This window comes from Cucumis sativus, chromosome 6 (assembly GCF_000004075.3).
Source record: "Cucumis sativus cultivar 9930 chromosome 6, Cucumber_9930_V3, whole genome shotgun sequence".
In the NCBI taxonomy this organism is placed as follows: domain Eukaryota; kingdom Viridiplantae; phylum Streptophyta; class Magnoliopsida; order Cucurbitales; family Cucurbitaceae; genus Cucumis; species Cucumis sativus.
Window position 1 is genome coordinate 2,495,475 of NC_026660.2, and position 19,212 is coordinate 2,514,686.

At 28.6% G+C, this 19,212-nt stretch overlaps 1 protein-coding gene across 1 annotated transcript; it reads left to right on the forward strand.

The window, feature by feature from the left end:
- The first annotated feature begins 17,434 nt into the window (after positions 1-17,434).
- Positions 17,435-18,872, forward strand: LOC101209073 (adenylate isopentenyltransferase). Its single transcript, XM_004150866.3, has one exon. It carries the CDS (start codon positions 17,696-17,698, stop codon positions 18,656-18,658), a length of 963 nt encoding a protein of 320 aa, XP_004150914.1. The 5' UTR covers positions 17,435-17,695; the 3' UTR covers positions 18,659-18,872.
- The last annotated feature ends 340 nt before the right edge of the window (positions 18,873-19,212 follow it).

The following is a 19,212-nucleotide window of genomic DNA, read 5'->3' on the forward strand; positions in this document are numbered from 1 at the left end:
GTAAACAATCTATATATTTATTGTTTATGGAACAAAAATGTATGGTTCTCTTTAATCTATATATATTAACTAGGTTAATTTTCATAAATATTATTACAAAATATAAAAAATTTATGGCATGTGTAACAAAATAAAAAAGTCCATAAAATCAGTTATTTTTTAAAAAAATTGTTTTAGGTTTCTCCTCATTTCCATTTTCTTTCTTCTCTTCTTCTCCAATTTTTTTTCCCTTTCCATCATCCTTATTTTCTTTTTCTTCTACAATTTTTCTTTTATATTTTTTGAAATCATGATATTTATTTTCAATCAATCATAAATCTTGTATTTTTTTTAAAATTGTTATTTGGTTTAAGATCTTGTACCAAATATAAAATATCTTTAAAAAAATCATAAAGAAAATCGTTGCATATTGGTACATGATCATTTAGATCTGACCAAAAAATCTTGAAAAAAATCGTTGGGATTTGGGAATCTTGAAAAACAATCATTCCCAAATCCAAACCATTGTGTACCAAAAATCTTGAAAAAAATCGTTAAACGTTGTATAGCGAAATTTAAACGATCGTGTACAAAGAATTGTTCAGATTTGGATAGGATCGTGTAGCTAGCCAAATCTAAATCGAAGAGACTTGAAAAAGATTATTTAGATTTGAGTACCAAAATCTAAACGATCCTGTAACAAAGAATCTTGAAAAAAAATATTTAGATTTGGGTACCTAAATATAAACGATTGTGTAGGCAAATATAAATGATTGTGTGGCCAAATTTAAACGATCATGTAGCCAAATCTAAACCATAATGTAGCCAAATCTAAACGATCTTATCCAAATATAATACGTGTGTGAGTGGTCAATTAATGGCGGGGCATTTGTTTGTATGTTTCATGGTGGGGTTGTGAGTTTTTTTTTTTTGTTTTTGAAGTTGTTCTATACCATATCAATATTTTGGCAGTTTGTTATATTTTAGGGAAAAAAAACACTACTAGTTACTTAAATATGAAGTAATATAAATAATCTAGGGGTCTTTTCAAAAACATAATAAAGCGCTAAAATAGAACAATTTCAAGAATGGAAAAAGCCAAGAGGCCCAAAATGAGAAATACCAAAAATGACCCATGATTAATTGGTATCTAGCACTTGTAATATATTTCGGAAACAATAATTTATATTTGACTATTCTTTCCTATACGATCGTTTAGATTTGGATAGCCAAATCTGAACGATTTTTTTTCAAGATTCTATGCTACACGATCTTGTAACAAGATCGTTTAGATTTGGCTACCTAAATCAAATCGATTTTTTTCAAATTTCTTTTGTCATGATCATTTAGATTTGGTCATTCTTTGCTACAAGATCGTTTAGATTTGGATACCAAAATCTAAACGATTTTTTAAAAAACTCTTTGGCACACGATGTTTAGATTTGGGTAGCCAAATCTAAACAATTTTTTTAAATTTTTTTGGTACACGATCATTTAGATTTGTATACCCAAATCTAAACGTCAAATCTAAATGACGATTATGTACCAATATTCCAATGATTTTTTCAAGATATTTTATATTTGGTATATTGATCTTGAACAACCAAATAACAATTTGAAAGAAAAAGAAATCACGAAAGAAGAAAAAAAACAGAAGATGGAAAAAAAAAGAAAAACTGTAGAAGAAAGAAGATGAAAAGAAAGAGCAAACCTGAAATATTTTTTAGAAATAGCCAATTTCATGGACTTTTTGATTTTGTTACAGGGGACATAAATATTTTGGTGTTTTGCTATATCTATGAAAATTTCTCCATATAAATATAAAATAGAAAATCAATATATCTAAATAGAAAAGAAATTTTGAAATTAGATCTAAAATTTGAAAATCAAGTAATAAATTAACAAAAATATTCCAAATTAAATTAAAGAGCATTTTTTAAAATAGCAAAATAAATTAAAATATTTACAAGCTATAACAAAATTTTGGATTATATCACTATAGCATATCAATAACTATTATTATTAGAATTTGCTATAGGTTGTGATATTTTGTAAAATCTACTATTTTAAAAAAATTTCCGTAAATTAACATATAATTATGAAAAATTGAGAGAAGAAAAAAATAAAAAACAAATTAAAAAAATATTGAATATATATATTAAAATTAATAAAGAAAGGGAAAAAGATCTATAATTTTTTTTTTCAAACTGTTATTTGGTGTAAGATCGTGTACAAAATATAAAAGATCTATTTGTTTTTAAAAACTATTATTTGGCTGTTCAAGATCATATGCCAAATATAAAACATCATGAAAGAAAATCATTGGTTATTGGGTAGTCAAATCTAAACGATTATGTATCAATTCTAAACGATCGTGTACCAAAAAAATATTTTAAAAAATTGTTTAGATTTGATTATCCAAATTTAAATGATCAAATATAAACAATCGTGTACAAAAAATAGTCAAATCCAAGCGATCGTGTATCAAAGAATCTTAAAAAGAATCGTCTAAATTTGGCTACCCAAATTTAAACCATAAAATCTAAACGATCGTGTACCAAAAGTTTTGAGAAAAATTATTTAAATTTAGCTACCCAAATTTAAATGACCAAATCTAAAAGATCGTGTATAAAAAATAGTCAAATATAAATGATCGTGTACAAAGAATTTTGAAAAAAATTGTTTAGATTTGGGTAGCCAAATCTAAACGATCGTTTAGCAAACAATAGCCAAACTAAATTATTGGTTACCAAATATATTATGCACGCTGGGTGCCAATTAATTATGGATCATTTTGGTATTTTCCTTGACGAATTGAGTATTCATTTACGAAGACTCTCACGACTAAAGTGTTCGAGGGTCATCTAGAAAGTTTGGGTCTACGAGATATGTACACTAGGTAATCTAGGGCAAGTGAGAGATGTGTAATGGGTATTAGGATGCCTTAGATTATTGTGTTTGTATATATACGTTTTATGTAATATACTTGTGCATTTTACCATTTCGAATGTTTGAGGATTACTTTATTATATACAACTTATAGAGACTAGAGTTTAGTCCAAGTGAGAGTTTGTTGGAATTTATGTCCTAAAACTCGTAGATAGTAAATATAATTCATCGACCATTATTAATTAATAAAATGTTGTTATTATTATTTCAATAAGCATTATTGATTATATTATTAGCTTTGTCTTAATAACCTAAATTCAATAAACTAACATCCTAACACTACAAGAAATAATGCTTACGATAACTAACAAAAAAGGCTATAAAAGACCTTTCATAGCCTTTTTTGAAGGTTCTGACAGCCCAAGTTATTAAAAGTCTGTAACTTTTTAAAGCCTTTTCGTAGAGCTATGATGGATGCTATAATAGAGTATGAAGCTATAGCATGTACGCATGGCTATGAAAACATTCAATAGCATTAATCTTTAAAGCTATCTTTAACCTATAATAGTTTGGTCTCAATGTTATCGTTTCTATATAATAGCCTTCACCTAGTGCTTTCTTTTTACATATGATAACTTTTTCTCAAGGCTATTATATCATATCTATATATATATATATACATAGAGGTTTTAATGCTTTCTTTTGACATATGATAACCTTTTTAAAGGTTTTTCATATAACTTTACTGTTATAAGAAACAACATTAAAATTTTTACATGAAATAATGTATAATTTATGTTTGGAATAATGACTTTTATTATTGAAATTCAAATGTGTAATTAGCAACTATACAACATTTGCAGAATACAAAATTCATTTAAGTGTTGAGGATTATATAGCATCATGAAATTGAGCTTCATCTTTGAACTTTGTGTGCGAAGGTACCATTTCATCCATCTACGTAAAAAATGAATAACATCAGTTTAGCTTTCAAATCCACCTGAAAAATATCTAAGTATCAATTTGAATCTAAAAATTACATAAAAAGTGCAGACGCGAAGTTAGGAGTTACTCAGATCTCTCAACGCTCCATTTTATACGTAGAAAGATCCTCTATTTTTTAAAAAAATATTTGTATGTTGAAATTTCTCCAACACCTAGTTCCGTCAATCAAACCAAGTCTAAGAAAGTTGATGTAACCGTCAGCATTGATAATTTTCCTTTCCCTAAAATTGGAATGCTTTCGGAAGAACCAATATAGTACTTGAACTTGGCATGAAAGCCAAACCATGATAAATGGACTTTAATCACTTGTTCTTAGAAGGACCCATTCAGTCTATGGCCATATATTATCATTTTTTTTTATCATAACAAAATTACCATTGATGAAATAAGTTTATATGTGGAGGATCTTTTGATAATAAGATGGATGTGAGTTACTCATCTCGTTATTAATTATCTTTCAGAAGAAATAAAGTATTACATATAATACGATGTTAAAGTCATAGAAGTCCAAAGGAGCATTCCGTTTCGAAAAAAAAAAAACAAAAAATTGGATTCAACTCGAGAATTATGAACAAATAAGAAGCACCATCTTGAGATATGAAACTCTATGTTATCTAGTAGTTTAGATCCTTAAAAATAAAAATTTGGAAAGTTAGAGATTCAATAGATACAAATGTACCAACTCTCGCATGCTAAAAACAATGCCATTTGGCTTATTTCTTAGAACAATTATTCCATGCCTAAAAATATTAGATGAATAACATCCTTTACCAATTTGATATTCAAATCTACCGATTCACATCAATGGTGATTATTAGCTGGAAAACTTTCATATGCAACTAAAAATGGCCACCATTCCTAAAGAAAAAAAAGGTCACCAAATCTTAGAGGGAGCCCACAAAGAGGATCTTAAACTCATAATTCAGAAAATGGAGGCCAGATTTTTTTAAGTGCTGAAGTTAACATCTAAAAGCATTTTCGTACTTCATAACAAGTTTCTCCCTTTAACTTAATTTTCCAACTTCGTAATATATATTCTATATACTACAGGGCTACCTTTGGGTTCTTTTTTCTTTCCATTTGTAATTTGATTGATGAAATTTTAATATTGTTCCTAAGGAAGAATGAAATTTTAAGTTCAGTTTTTTTATTCTCTTACTTGAAAACCTAACTTCATTTGTGTTATGAAATAATCAACAATTGATGAATGTGAGTGAAGTAAATAGTAAAGAAAAAACAAAGATTTTTGTCTTTCACTATTCAAGGTAGAGGGATTTTAATAAGATAATATGGGTGAGATACCGTCCTTAGTCATTCATAGTGTCAAATAATAGATTTGAAACCTTCGAACTATTTGTTTTAACTTATTTTTTATAAAAATATTGTGCTAGATTTTATGAATAGATTGGAAGAACAAATAATGATTTTGTCAAATTTTTAAGTATGAATAGGAAGTCAGTACTTAAGTGCGTGCATGCCAACCCATGTGATCGATATTAAAAAAAATGCGCGTATTACTATTGTGTGACCGCTAGGTCAATTCGTGATGATTGTTTTTCTTAAAATACTTATGGAGTAATAAAAATTATATTCATTTGATCATTTGCAAGCTTTTATTTCTTTTAAATGATAATCAACAATAAAAAAAACCTTTAATATTTATAAATATGTTATATTTTCAATAATTGCTAAATTATTTTTGGACGTGAAAGAAACTTAAATTTTAAATTGAATTTTTTTAAAAAATAGTATATTTTACAAAATATTTACAACCTGAAGTAAATTCTATCACATTTTATCACTGATAGTCATTGATATGCTATAGTGATAAAAGATTATCAATGATAGAATCAAAAAATTTGCTATAGCCGGTAAATATTTTAATTTATTTTGCTATTTTTAAAAATATTTCAATAAAATTTTATTTCTAAAAACGTGAAAAGCATTGGATACAAATTTTCTTTTTCCAAAATAAAATAAAACGATTAATTATAAGATGTTTGCAATAACTTCAACATCAAAATGTATATTTAAATCTAATTCATAATGTATGTTATTTATAAGCTATGAAAATGTTAATTATAAGATAAGAATGAAGAGACAATTTTTAAAATACAAATTAGGATTAGATATTTGAACTCTTTATCTTTCATTTTCAGTACCTACAAATGTTAGAGCTGAACTAAGGTTTATCTGTAAATCAAAACAAATTTAACAAAGAATCTCATGTTTTTGGGTAACTATTAAGAGAATTAATGTGTTTCTTTATCCAAAGTGTGAAATGAAATTAAAAAATTGTCATAAAGATACATATAAATGCAAATAGGTGATCTTAGAAAGATTGCTTTAATTTGTTCAATTGTCTACAACTCAATTATGGAAGGAGTTGGAAAATGCATAGTTTATGATTGAGAAGAAATTTGATTTACTCATTTTTATTTAACTACTTTTATAATCCATTGTTGGACTCCAAAACAAAATATTTATTGATATTACTAAAGTTTAAAACAAAAACTTATAATTATATCAATTTGAATTTCTAAACTTTTTGTAAGTATAAATTTATATCTTCTAATTACATTTCATTTGGAAAAATTGTGTGTGAAGCTTAAATTGTATCAAGCACTACTAAACCCCTCATCTTTCATAGAAATGGATTAATTTAGACTTTTCAGTGTTAATTAACAGTCTGTTTAGTAAAGTTTTCGTTTCCTATTTGTTGTTTCTTGTTCCATGTTTCTGATTTTTCGTTCCTTCTTTTTTAAGAAAAAGAAACATGAATGCGTTTAATAACTATTTCTGTTTCTTATTTCTTGAAGAAAAAAAAAAAGAAACAGAAACAGAAAATGTGTTTAGATAAATGTTTCTTGTTTGCTGATTTTCTTTGAAATTTATTATTTATTTTATTCATATTTAATTCAATTAAACATCAAACAAAAATATATGTACTCCATTAAACATAAAAAAATAAAATTATCAAACTTAGATATGAAAGTCTTCTTGTAATATTATGGAGAACGAGATGAAGATTGAGATCTAAAGAATAGAGTCGACGAGAGAAAGACGAAAATCCACGAAAAAAAAAAACATTATCAAAATGGACCCTAAATGGGTTAATTTTGTTCTCCTTTTAAGTATTTAAACAAATTCTAATTGTTCATATCTTGGAAAAACTAATTAACATTTAAAGAACATGAAAGTTTTTCAATGATAATATGGAATGGTGACAAGTCTAAATTGCATTGCCTATGAAAGTGAAGGTTCAATTTAAATTGATTCAAATAATAAGTTTTCCGAATATTGATCAGCCAAAATCTAAAAAAAAATGTTTAAATTGAAAATGGAAAGGTTCAAAGTTTAAATTAATTCAATCATCAATTTAGGTCATATTTTTTTCTTGTTACATTTTTTTTAATGAAAAGTTATGCATATATATTTTCCTTTTCTCAAATTCGAAATAAAAAACAAAATAGAAAATCTACTTTTTTTATTGTTCAAATTTTTACTTGATCTTTTATATTTTTGGAAACATGGATAAAAGCAATATCAAAATAAGAGAGGGAGGTGGATATCATATTTATAGGCTTAATTTTTTAAAGAAAAGAAGAATTAAATAAGAACCAAATGAAACCTTAGTATTTTAGAGTATTTTAGTTGATATAACACAAAGGTTGTGGAGAGATATATATCAATATTTGTCAAATATTCAAAAGAAATATAGATTTTCTTATCATTACATATTGCCCCTTTTGAACTAAACGATCTAATCAAAGTTGGAATGGAAAAAGAGGGATTAAACATTATTGCTTTTTTTACCTTTTTATGTGCGAAATTTAGACAAAAGTTGATGAAAGTGAAGTTGGATTATTTGTGGATATCATAATTATGTGTGCATGCATATTTCTATGAATTCTACACCTTATAAAGTTGAAACTCTTTTCTTTTTTCCCCTTCTTTTTTGCAAATGATCATCTCATAGAAGAGGAATTAATAGTGAAAATTTAGACTAATCAATTACTTCAAAGAGGCTTTTTAAAGGCACTAAAAAAACAACTAATGAATTTAAAGGGTTTGGGGATCTGAACCTGTGCTTGGTAGAGAATCTAACAACAAAATTGTGAAAACTAGAGATTAAATAAAAACATAATTGTATTTAAAGTGTTTTAAATATGTGTTTGGGACGAGCAAAATTGAGAAATTGAATTCTAATTTAAACAATTCTAAACTAGTCGTAGTTATCTAGTTTAAACGATTTTGTACCAAAATTAAATAATCTACTAATAATAATGGTCTATTTTATTAGACAATTGATCGTTTAGATATTGGTACACGATTATTTAGATTATTACTAATATCATCTTAATGTACCAAGAAAAAAAAAGAAAATGAGAAATGAAGAAGGAAAAAAATTATGGAGCAGGAAATAAAAAGATGGAAAATATTTAAATTAATAATCTGAATATTGTAAAATGAATACATAAGTAATAATATGGGAAGGAGATTAATAAATTGGAAAGAAAAAGAAAAAGAATTAAGAAACCGTTTCCATTATTTGAGAACAAACTTATGAAAATATGAGGAATTGTTTGATTTGATTACCATGACCATCAATACTATGGGATTTTTTTATTTGATTACAAGCTAATTAAAGTATTAATAACTTTAAATCTCACTCCAAACCTGTATTGCGATATATTAATTAGTATTAATTAACATTAATTATTTTGAATAAAAATAGTTCCATAAGAAAGTTTGATTTACTTTCTTTAAATAAGATGCTTAGATTATGATTTAATAGAGAAATATTGGTTCAATAATGGGATGGGCTACTGTTTAGGCACATGCACAGTGCCCAATTATGTAATTAAGATGAGTTTTTTCCATTAAACAACAGCAACTTAACCTAATTATTATCATTGTTAATTATTTTCTTAATTCATTTGTCACAAAAATGATAAAACCATTAGTTATATTCTTAATCCTGCCAGAATCCCTACTATATGTATTAATTAAATTAGGGAATGTGTACAATATGTGCAATAATAGCGTGGTAGACACATGTATACAACTAAATCCTTTCTTTGCTGAATTATTAAAAAAAAATTAAAAAAACGTTTTAAATGGTTAACATTTTTATGAACCAACTCTTTTGTGCTTTAATTACTAATCTAATCATAATTTTGATTCAAATCTTATTATTAATACTTTGATGTTACCCATTTCAGCATAAATGAACTTATATATGCTTATGGATGAAACAAAAATCAAGGGTGTTAAATCTCTCACTTGAACTTAATAAATATATAGACATTGATATGTTATGAGATATAATAATAATTTTATTTTACTCTTTTTTTTGTATGTGTTTCATTTTTTAAAATATTTGTGTATTTTAAGTTTTAAAAAAAAAGTCTTGAAATAAAAATGTAGTTTTTATGTTTGTGATTTGAATAAGAATTAATTCAAATTTTTTTTTATATAGTAGAAGATGAAAAATTATGGAAAATAAATTAAACAAATGAATTTTAAAAAACTACAAATTAAAATAGAAAACTTTATTAAACGAAATTTGTGTGATGGGTTTAGAAAGAGCTATTTATATGTCCTTAATCAACTTTGCTCATGATGTTTAATGTGTTTTGTTCTTAATTCGTAGGGCTCGAGTAAATCGTGCATTTAGGAATGTGTGTATCATTTGGAGTTTGATTTAGAGCTATCGCAAGTGAATTATTACACCAAAGTTTCAAGTGGAGAAAAATTACAAAATGATTTTGAAAAGGGGTTTGCAAAAATATCAAATTTTCTTTTATGATAATAGATACGATGTCACTACATTTTCTAAATTGTAAAAGTAACAAATTTTAAAGTCGATAACTCTCTAACAGCTATACGATAGTCCTCCGATAATCATATGATCTTACTAAATATTTGTCATATTCACAATATGCGGAAAAAGATGTACCATGAACTATTTTTTTCTAAATGTTTGTCATATGATACAATTTGTCTTTTAAAAATTACAAAAGTAGCTCTTTTCAAGAACTATCAAATGATACATAAATCTATCCTTCTTACAAAAATAGTTTGTTTCGTGTAGAACATTTTTTTAAAAGAAGTCCACAAGTCCATAACGTGAAATAGCAAAAATACTCTTACAATTAATCAGTCACACATGCGTGAAAAAAATCGATTTTTTACAGTCTAAAAAAAGGAAAACAAGTGAAGTGAAGAATGATCCCACCATATTTAAAACCAGCAAAAGACAAATCTGGAATTTATAAAAACCAATGATAACTTGGTGGACTTTGATTTTTTTGTTACACAGGGTCGTAGATATTTTTGCATTTTGTTACATTTACGTAAAATAACCTTTAATTTATCTCATTTGATATACATTCTTTCTGGAAAAAATTTTGTTTGCAATTTGGGAATAGTGGAGACACTACTAGATCAAGATCAAAATCAAAATCTGTCGTGAAAAAATGTATTTAATTGAACTAACATTTTCAATGTGGGGGAGAAAATGGAAGCATGAGATTGAAGTTGTACTTATTCATTGTCCATTTTATGTTCATCACAGGCGACACTTGAGGGATTGTGTGATTTTAGGATTGATTAGGATGAAATAGACTTTTAAGATAAAATATGAGTGAAAAGTTCAATTTACTCGTGAATAAAACGTTCCCTTCTATTTCATCCAAATCACACCAAACTCACTCTCTTCTCCTACTTGTTATCTTCTTCCTCTAACTTCTCTCTAACCTCTTTCAAAATCTTTTCCTATTGACCACATTTCGCACATATCTCGTGTACACCTGCATATTTAGTATAGATCTAGGCGGCAAGCCCTCCCTCAACTTTATTGTCTTTATATAATATGTATAAATAAAACCAATTAATACTTAACATCTGTAGGTAGTTTAGTGGTAACTATGCTTATCAGCTCTCCTTTCAATTAGAGTTGAAGTCTTATTTGTGTAGTTTTTTTTTCAAATATTTATTTTAGCATATTCCAATTTTGCATAGGCCCATGGGGTGTGGGGTGAGATAAATCATGTCGTTGAAAATAAAAATATAGATTATTTCTTGACACAACTTTTGCGTCGTTAATTAACGACAATTTTTTTGTGTCATTAAAAACATTTCCAAATGAAAAAACCTCAAATTAATTTTTTTTTTTTGAATTTTATCCCTCGTGCAAATAAAACTAAATAAAAACCCCAAATTTTCTCTCTAGCGAAAACGTTGCCATCAAACGAAACCTTAACGCAAATTTTCTCTCTCTCTACCAAAAACGCAAAGACTAACGATGCCAAACAAGTGTTGACATATAAGGCTTTATTAAACAGAAACAATATTGTAAGCATCATAGATTGACCTAATGGTAAAAAGTTAAAAAATTAACTTAGAGAGCTTGACTTTGATCCTTGATTACGACCGCCGTACGGAATTATGAGTTTCCTTACACCCAACTCATTTTTTTAAAAAAACAGGTAACTTACCTTGTGTATAAAAGCATACTAATTTTTTCACATTAATTAAGGAATCATAAACTCAATTAAAAAATCCACTTTAAAGAATTTCTCTATATGTTATAAATATTTTAGTTTATTTGATTGTCTTTGAAAATCTCTCCTAAATTTAATTATTTTCTCCCACCATTCAAATTAACCTTCACTTCGTAATAATTTTAATATAGAATAAGGAATATGAAGATTAGAAAGAATTTCTTTTATATTTTTTCGTTATAATTTCCTAAATACCACGGATATACATTTTTCAATATTGTATTTATCGAGACTCAATATGATTATTCCCAAATTTATTTGAGTTTAATGGTTGTTTGGAAATCCTCATCTCTAGAAAAATAAACTCGAACCAACCGATAATAACTTTTCATTAACACCAAACTTTTTTTGTTTTCCCCAAGAGTGGAGGATAGAAATGAAAGTGTTTTTTTATCTAATGACTCATCGTTTTTTCTTCCATATGAAACATTAATGCAAAAACTCATAGTATTTTCCAATATAAATATACATGTTCTCAATTCTTAACTTTGAAATATACAAACCAATCAATGAAAGCGCATCCAAACTACCTTCAAGAACTTGGAATTCATAACATCCCAAGGTAACAATGCCATTTGAATTCTGATGATGCTTTAAGAATTATGAAGCAGATAACAGTACAGATAGTCAAGAGAAAGAGAGTTTGAAAGAGGTTAGAGAGAAGTTAGAGGAAGAAGATAACAAGTGAGAAAAGAGGGTGAGATTGTTGTGATCTCGGTGAAAGAGAAGGGAAAATTTTATTTAAGGGTAAATGGAACTTTTCAATCATATTTTGTCTTAAAAGTCTATTTTCTCCCTATCAATCCTAAAACCCCACAACCCCTTAAAAATGGACTATTATTTTTGGCAATTTCCCAACATCCTTCAGCCGACAAGGAAATTGTTTAAACCATGAACAAGGCCTGTGAGCAGAGCCCTTTTTGTAAGAGAATGAGCAGCCCTGTTGAATAATCTGCCAATATGATGAAACTCCAATAACCAAAATACATTAGACATAGTGTTGATATCACACACTACGACACCAACTTCAGTAATTAGAATCAGAATTCCCACAAAGTAAACCTACAATAGTAAGACAATTCAACAGCACCACCATGGAATCAAGAAGCAAGCCATGAGCCAACCGAAGCCCTTCCTTAATCGCCAACAAAGGAGCAAACAGGCTTGGAACTTATTTAGCTGCAACCCTCAAAATAAAATCATTCTCATCAACCACAACAACACCCAACCCGATGACACCCCGAGATGTCGAATAGGACGAATCCATAAAAACGAGACAACCACAATGTGGAATCCTACCGTATTGATTTAGAGCAGGAACACCAAAACGAGGAGACGTAGAACTTGGATGTTAAACTTCAGGGACATTACATTATCTTTGTCTGTATTATGGTGAGTTTGTCAATTTATTAGATAAGTTGTATTGAACTAAAATGATATATTATGGTTTTAAAAAAATAAATTAAGTTTTTTGTTTGTAATATTTATAATAATTAGCTTGGTTCGTGGCTGAATTTGTTATTGCAAAGGGTTTGTAAATTTTGGGGTTTAGGGTCATTAATTTAGCACATTATGTCTTAGTAACATACCATCGATCAATATCATTCATCAACTATAGCACATTATGCATCTTCATCTTAGCTACATCAACGCAACAATAAATACATGCAAGCTCTTAAGTTCATGTTTAAAGGTCCAATGGTAGAATGTTTTACTTGATTAGTCAAACAAAATACTCTCTAACTAACAATAAATATTCTGCAATTAATTCGATCTCAAAATTGAGGTTGAAACCAATTGATTCTTGATGAGAAAAATTCATCATTTAAATCGTCAAAATTTTTCAAACGAACTTTTCAAAGGCAATCAACCAAAATCAATTCAAATAATAACTTAATTTAAAGTCTAAATTAAATAACCTTTAATGAGTATTAAAATTCCACGATAAATATCCAAAACGAGTACCTAAGTCACCAATCTTAACCAAAGCTAGTGAGGCACCATCAGACAGACAGTTATCTTAGTAAAGAAGATGAACCTTTTCTCTTTCCTTTTCTTTTCAAACTAAGTATTTCAATGCTAATTATAGACTCAAATAATAATTATTATATTTATCATTATTATTTTCTTTTTCTTTTAGGATATCTATATATATATATAATATCAATATATACATATATTTTTTTTTTCATTATCTTTCCCAACAAATCTTTAAATGCACAAAATCATAAGAAAAATTGCATCAAATGACAAAAGTATTTAGAAAAAACAGTCTATAACACATCCTTTTTGCATATTGCAAATATGACAAGTAATTAGTGATATTACATGACTATCGAATATGTATCAAATAGCTATCAGAAAGTTATCAGCTTTTAAATTTGCTATACACATCCTTTTTGCATATTGCAAATATGACAAGTAATTAGTGATATTACATGACTATCGAATATGTATCAAATGGCTATCAGAAAGTTATCAGCTTTTAAATTTGCTATGTTTACAATTTAGAAAATCTATCACATGGACCATATTATTATAAATTTTTACTATTTTTGTAAGTGCCCTAAATCTTAAACATTTATAACCATAAATAATAATAATAATAATACTTCTTTATCATTATTATTCTCTCAGTACATAATGTATAATAAACATGTATATTTATTTAAATCATTAATCTCTCTTAATTAAATATCTCATCTTTTCTCATTCAATCAAATTAACCACCTCTCGTCATCAATTATTTATTTTCCAAACAATGGTAATTATAGTCTTTATCATATCTTAGCTTTACTTTTCCATATTAATTATTTATACAAAACTAATAATTAATATCATATTCCACAAAATTTCAAATAGTCAACTATATATATACTTAATTAATTTCAATTCCACCAAAACAAGTTTTCCTTCGAGTCCCTAGATCAACACACACCATCAATTCATTTGATTAATAAAATATTCTCCAATGAGTCACTTATTTTAAAATATCATAAATTTCAACCAAAATTATCTTAACCCAATAATTAAATTTTAGCTCAAATCCTTAAAATAACACCCAAATAATTTGAACATAATTAATAAAAAATCTTTAAAAATTTGGGATGTTACATTTATTTTCCCAACAAATATATTTCAATATATAATTATCAATTTTACTTTTAAATAAATTCAATTCTTTCTTTCTCTTTATCTACTCAATCATATCAACTTATGTTGGTAATCAATATTTATCTTTTTCCAAATAATCAATTATCTTCCGTAATAACTTATTTTCAACAAATAGAATTATTTACTCTTTTCCATAATTATATATATATATATATATCCACATATACATATAATTACCAAATTTTAAACCAAAATTTCCATATTTAAGTAAATTCAATCTCAACACCGCCAAGAATTCAATTCTACTAATTAATTAAATATTCAACCAACAAATATCTAATTAATTTTAATTTTATAAAATCATAAATTCTAAATCAAATATTTCAAATTAACGTCCAATAGTTTCAACATAATCAAATAAATTTAAGATAATTAAATTAAGAATTTTAATACCCGGTATCGGACATACTTTTTCCACATATAGAGTCTCATCGTGTAAAGACAGTTTGTGATCATGGTCTCACTTAATATTTCTCATGACCATGTTTAGCTTAAACTCTTACACGTGGCTGATTAAGTATACTAGAAAATTTTAAATTCTTAATTCTTGATGGCATAGTTTCAGATAGCACAAACAGACTTCTGGCCTTCTCTTTACCTCATGCCACCTAATCTCAAAGCTCAAGCACTGTCTTCGTTCTTCCCTTTTGCCTAGCTTCACATGACTCAACAAAACATTAGCTTCACAAACACTTTTTTTTCTTTCAAAACCTTCCTCAAAAATCACACTAAAATACTTATTTTTAAGAATTAATCATTCCACTAAGGCACAACTCTTACACTCGTAAATAGATGGAGTCCGACTATTTTGTGAAACTGTGTTTTATCTTGTGCTCAATTAAGAAAGAGTTGAGAGAATTTTAAAGATTTTTAGAGATTCCTCACAAGCTTGAATTCGACAAAGAAGTGCAGGGAAGCTCTTGACTAAAGAGTTAGGCAAAGAAGTTAGCTGATTGTGATTGTGAGTGGTTCATTCTAAAAATGTTTTAAAAAATATAAGGAGTTCTCATGTGTTTAAATAATCCTTGAATGTATTTCTATGGAAATTTCGAGTTATATGATTTCTTTTATGCTTTCCATTTCTTAAAAAGCATGTGGTTTACAAAAGAATGGAATTTAACATGATTAAAATGATAAAATGAAATGAGATGATCTTGTGTGCCCTATAAGATTCCTCACACTTGCTGTGTGATTTGGTATAGGATGTTTTATCATTTATGTGTGATCTAAGATAAAATGTTCTATTCTTATTGTGTGATTTGGTATAGAATGCCTCATACTTACTGTGTGATCTAATATGAGATGTCATTTGTTTGCTATGTGATCTAACATTAGAAGACATATTATGCATGATGGAATTGATGAAAACTTGCTAAATATGTTGAGACTACAAAGATGTAATTAATATGTAGAATGATTATGTGATATGATGATGTAATGGGTTATGTAGAGTGAGTTTCTACTCGTTATGAACCTTGATGCATGATTTAAAAAGAGATGATTTTCCATCTTATTTGTAAATGTTTGATAATGAGATTTGAATGGTGTTAATTGTCTGATGCATTGAAATGACTTGCTTTAAGATCAATATTCTATTATTGAAACACAAAGTAATTGTATTGCATGATTTGACAAAATGGTTTATTACACTTTAAGGCAAAACTTGATTTATTAAAGACATTGATAAAAGACCTCACTCACTAGACATTTTCATGTAATCTTTCAAATGTTTTGTTTTATTTTCCTTGGGTAACGAAGAACATCCGGTGTTGAACTTGAACTTTGATCGCCTAAAGTGCTATACGTGAAACACTATTATTTTGACAATGACCATTGTCAACTGACATAACATATGAAGCTAGACAAGAAAAGTAAAAAAATTGTCTTCAGTTGTATATAGTTTCTTTTGAAGTACGGGAAGAATGTATTTGGTGTTAAATGTACTTTTGAACCATTGTCAATGAAACCTTGTTATTTTAATTGAAGTTTTCGTTTTGTATTTAACTTGTTGGTTGTGTTTATTTTGGTTACTAGGTGTCCTGCGTGTTATCTCGCAGAGAGATTCACATAGGATGTAATTTAGACGAACACATTCTTACTTTGTCAAATAAAGTTACATTTAGAGTGGAGCGTGACATATAGTTTCATAAAAAAAAAAAAAAATTCAATAATTGAATTTCATATTTAAATACTAATTTGTTTTAATTTGAATTTAATAAATTGTGGTTAAAAATCTTGATATTATTTTAGTTAAGTAAAGTGAGAAAAGCATGTGAAATTTTATTTTAAAATTCAATAAAATAAAAATATGAAATTAATAAACAATAAAAATCAAATCAAATTATAATTGTAGTAAAATTTCTATTTAAAAATTTTGAAAAATAGACAAATATTCTTAGATATCTTTCTTTAACTAAATTAAAATGATTAAGATGAGACAAATTTAAATTTAAAATCTAATCAATCATTGAATATAAAAATTAAAAAAAAAAAATCAGAAACTGAAGAATTAAAAACATGCTATTATCGGGCTTGGTAAGGCTTCATTCGAAGCACAATTTTGTTAAACCGAGACAGCCTATTATTTGATTCTAGACAAAGTTTTCACATTCTTAAGCTGCCTAGGGAGACTTACCATTCACTTGCTTAAGATAACAAACCCCGTAGGTGCGTTTTGAAAGAATTCTATTTATTTTTTAAAAATAATATGAATATGTCAATTTTTAATTAAAACAGTAAGATTTGACGTGTATTGTTAGTGTTACTTGTAAGTGTATATAAAAAAGTTGAAGGTTTTGAAAAAATTAATTTGAGAAATTTGAAAGTTGAGAGAGGTATATTAGAGAAATAAAGTTAATAGAGAGAGATTGTATATATAAAATTAGGAAGTGAGTCCTTTGCTCTGCTCCACCTTCGTCGTGGCTCTGTTTTTTCTTTTTTTCTTTTTTCTTTTTTTTTTTCCGGTAACCGTCGTCGTACGTAAAGAAAAAGGACTGATATTCCTCCGTTCCGTATATGTCTCTTCACATCAATAAACATTACCTCATCATCATCATCATCATCATCATCATTCACATTCTATGACACTTTCCCTCCCTTTCTCCCACTCTTTTCTTCTTTCCCGCCGCCCCCGATGCCCTCTTATCCTCTCCTCTGCACCTTCCGATTCCCTCCTCCTACTTCTTGGCGCCACCGGCTCCGGCAAGTCTTCCCTCTCCATCGACCTCGCCGCTCGCTTCCCTTCCGAGATCATCAATTCCGACAAAATGCAGCTCTACAGAGGCCTCGATATCACCACTAACAAGCTTCCCCTCTCCCACCGCCGCGCGGTTCCTCATCATCTACTTGGCGATTTCGACCCTCTAGCTGGCGAGGTTTCTCCTGCTGCTTTCCGCTCCCATGCCTCCGCCGTCATCTCCGGCGTTATCTCCCGAGGTAACCTTCCACTAGTCGTTGGCGGCTCCAACTCCTTCGTTCACGCTCTTGTCGCCGCTGATTTCGATGCTACCCAAGACGTTTTCTGTGGGTCTAGGAATCGGGTGTCGACGGAGTTTCTGTACCGGTGCTGCTTTCTGTGGGTGGACGTGTCGTTTCCTGTTTTGAAGCGATATTTGTCGAAGCGGGTGGATGAGATGTTGGATGGTGGGATGGTGGAGGAGTTGGCGAAGTTTTATGACCCGGAAATGGCCGATTCGGAGACACGAGTGGGGCTGAGGAAAGCCATTGGAGTGCCAGAATTCGAGGAGTATTTCCGGCGGCATCACCCGAAAGGGAGGGATTACAGAGAGGGGGATCCGCTGCAGGCAAGAGCATTTGAAGAGGCGGTAAGGAAAATAAAAGAGAACACGTGGCAACTGACGAAAAGGCAGTTGTGGAAGATCGGACGGCTTAGAAGGGCTGGGTGGGACCTGAAGAGAGTGGACGCCACGGCGGCGGTTGTGGCGGTGCTAGCGTCGGAAGTGGCGGAGAAACGGTCAGAAATATGGGAGACACAGGTGGTGGAACCAAGCGTAAAGATTGTGAAGGGCTTCATTCAGGAGTAGGTTTTCCAGCTTTTTCCAGCTATGGCAGTTACTATTTTTTTTTTCTTTCCATTTTGCCCCCCTCTCTCTCTTACATTTGCTAAATACCCCATTAAAAAAAAAAAAATCCCATTTTCCCAGATGTTTTTGCTATCTAATTGAGGGTGATGAGTACCATCTTGAGGGTTTTTCTTCTTTCTCCTTGGCTTTCTTGAGGAAGCCATTTGAAAAAAAATTATTTAAAAAAAAAAAGATAAAAAGAAATTTTGAAGCGTAAGAATCCCAAGTCTCTCTCCTTCTCTCACTTTTTTTTCATCACATTTGAAGTGTGAAGAGTGGGAATATGAAGCAAGGAAGTGAATCTTGTAATATTTAGAGTTTTTATTTCTTTTAAAAAAATGTTTATAGAAAGGTTGGAATTTGAATTTGAGACCAAAATGAGCCTTTTTGTGTTAGTTTGAGAGTTTTGGAGAGAGAAAATCGTGTGTGGACCAATGAATGGTACATTTAATAGACCTTCAGAAAGAGTGTCTTCCCCCCCTTCTCCAAAAACAAAATAAATGCTTAATTTCATA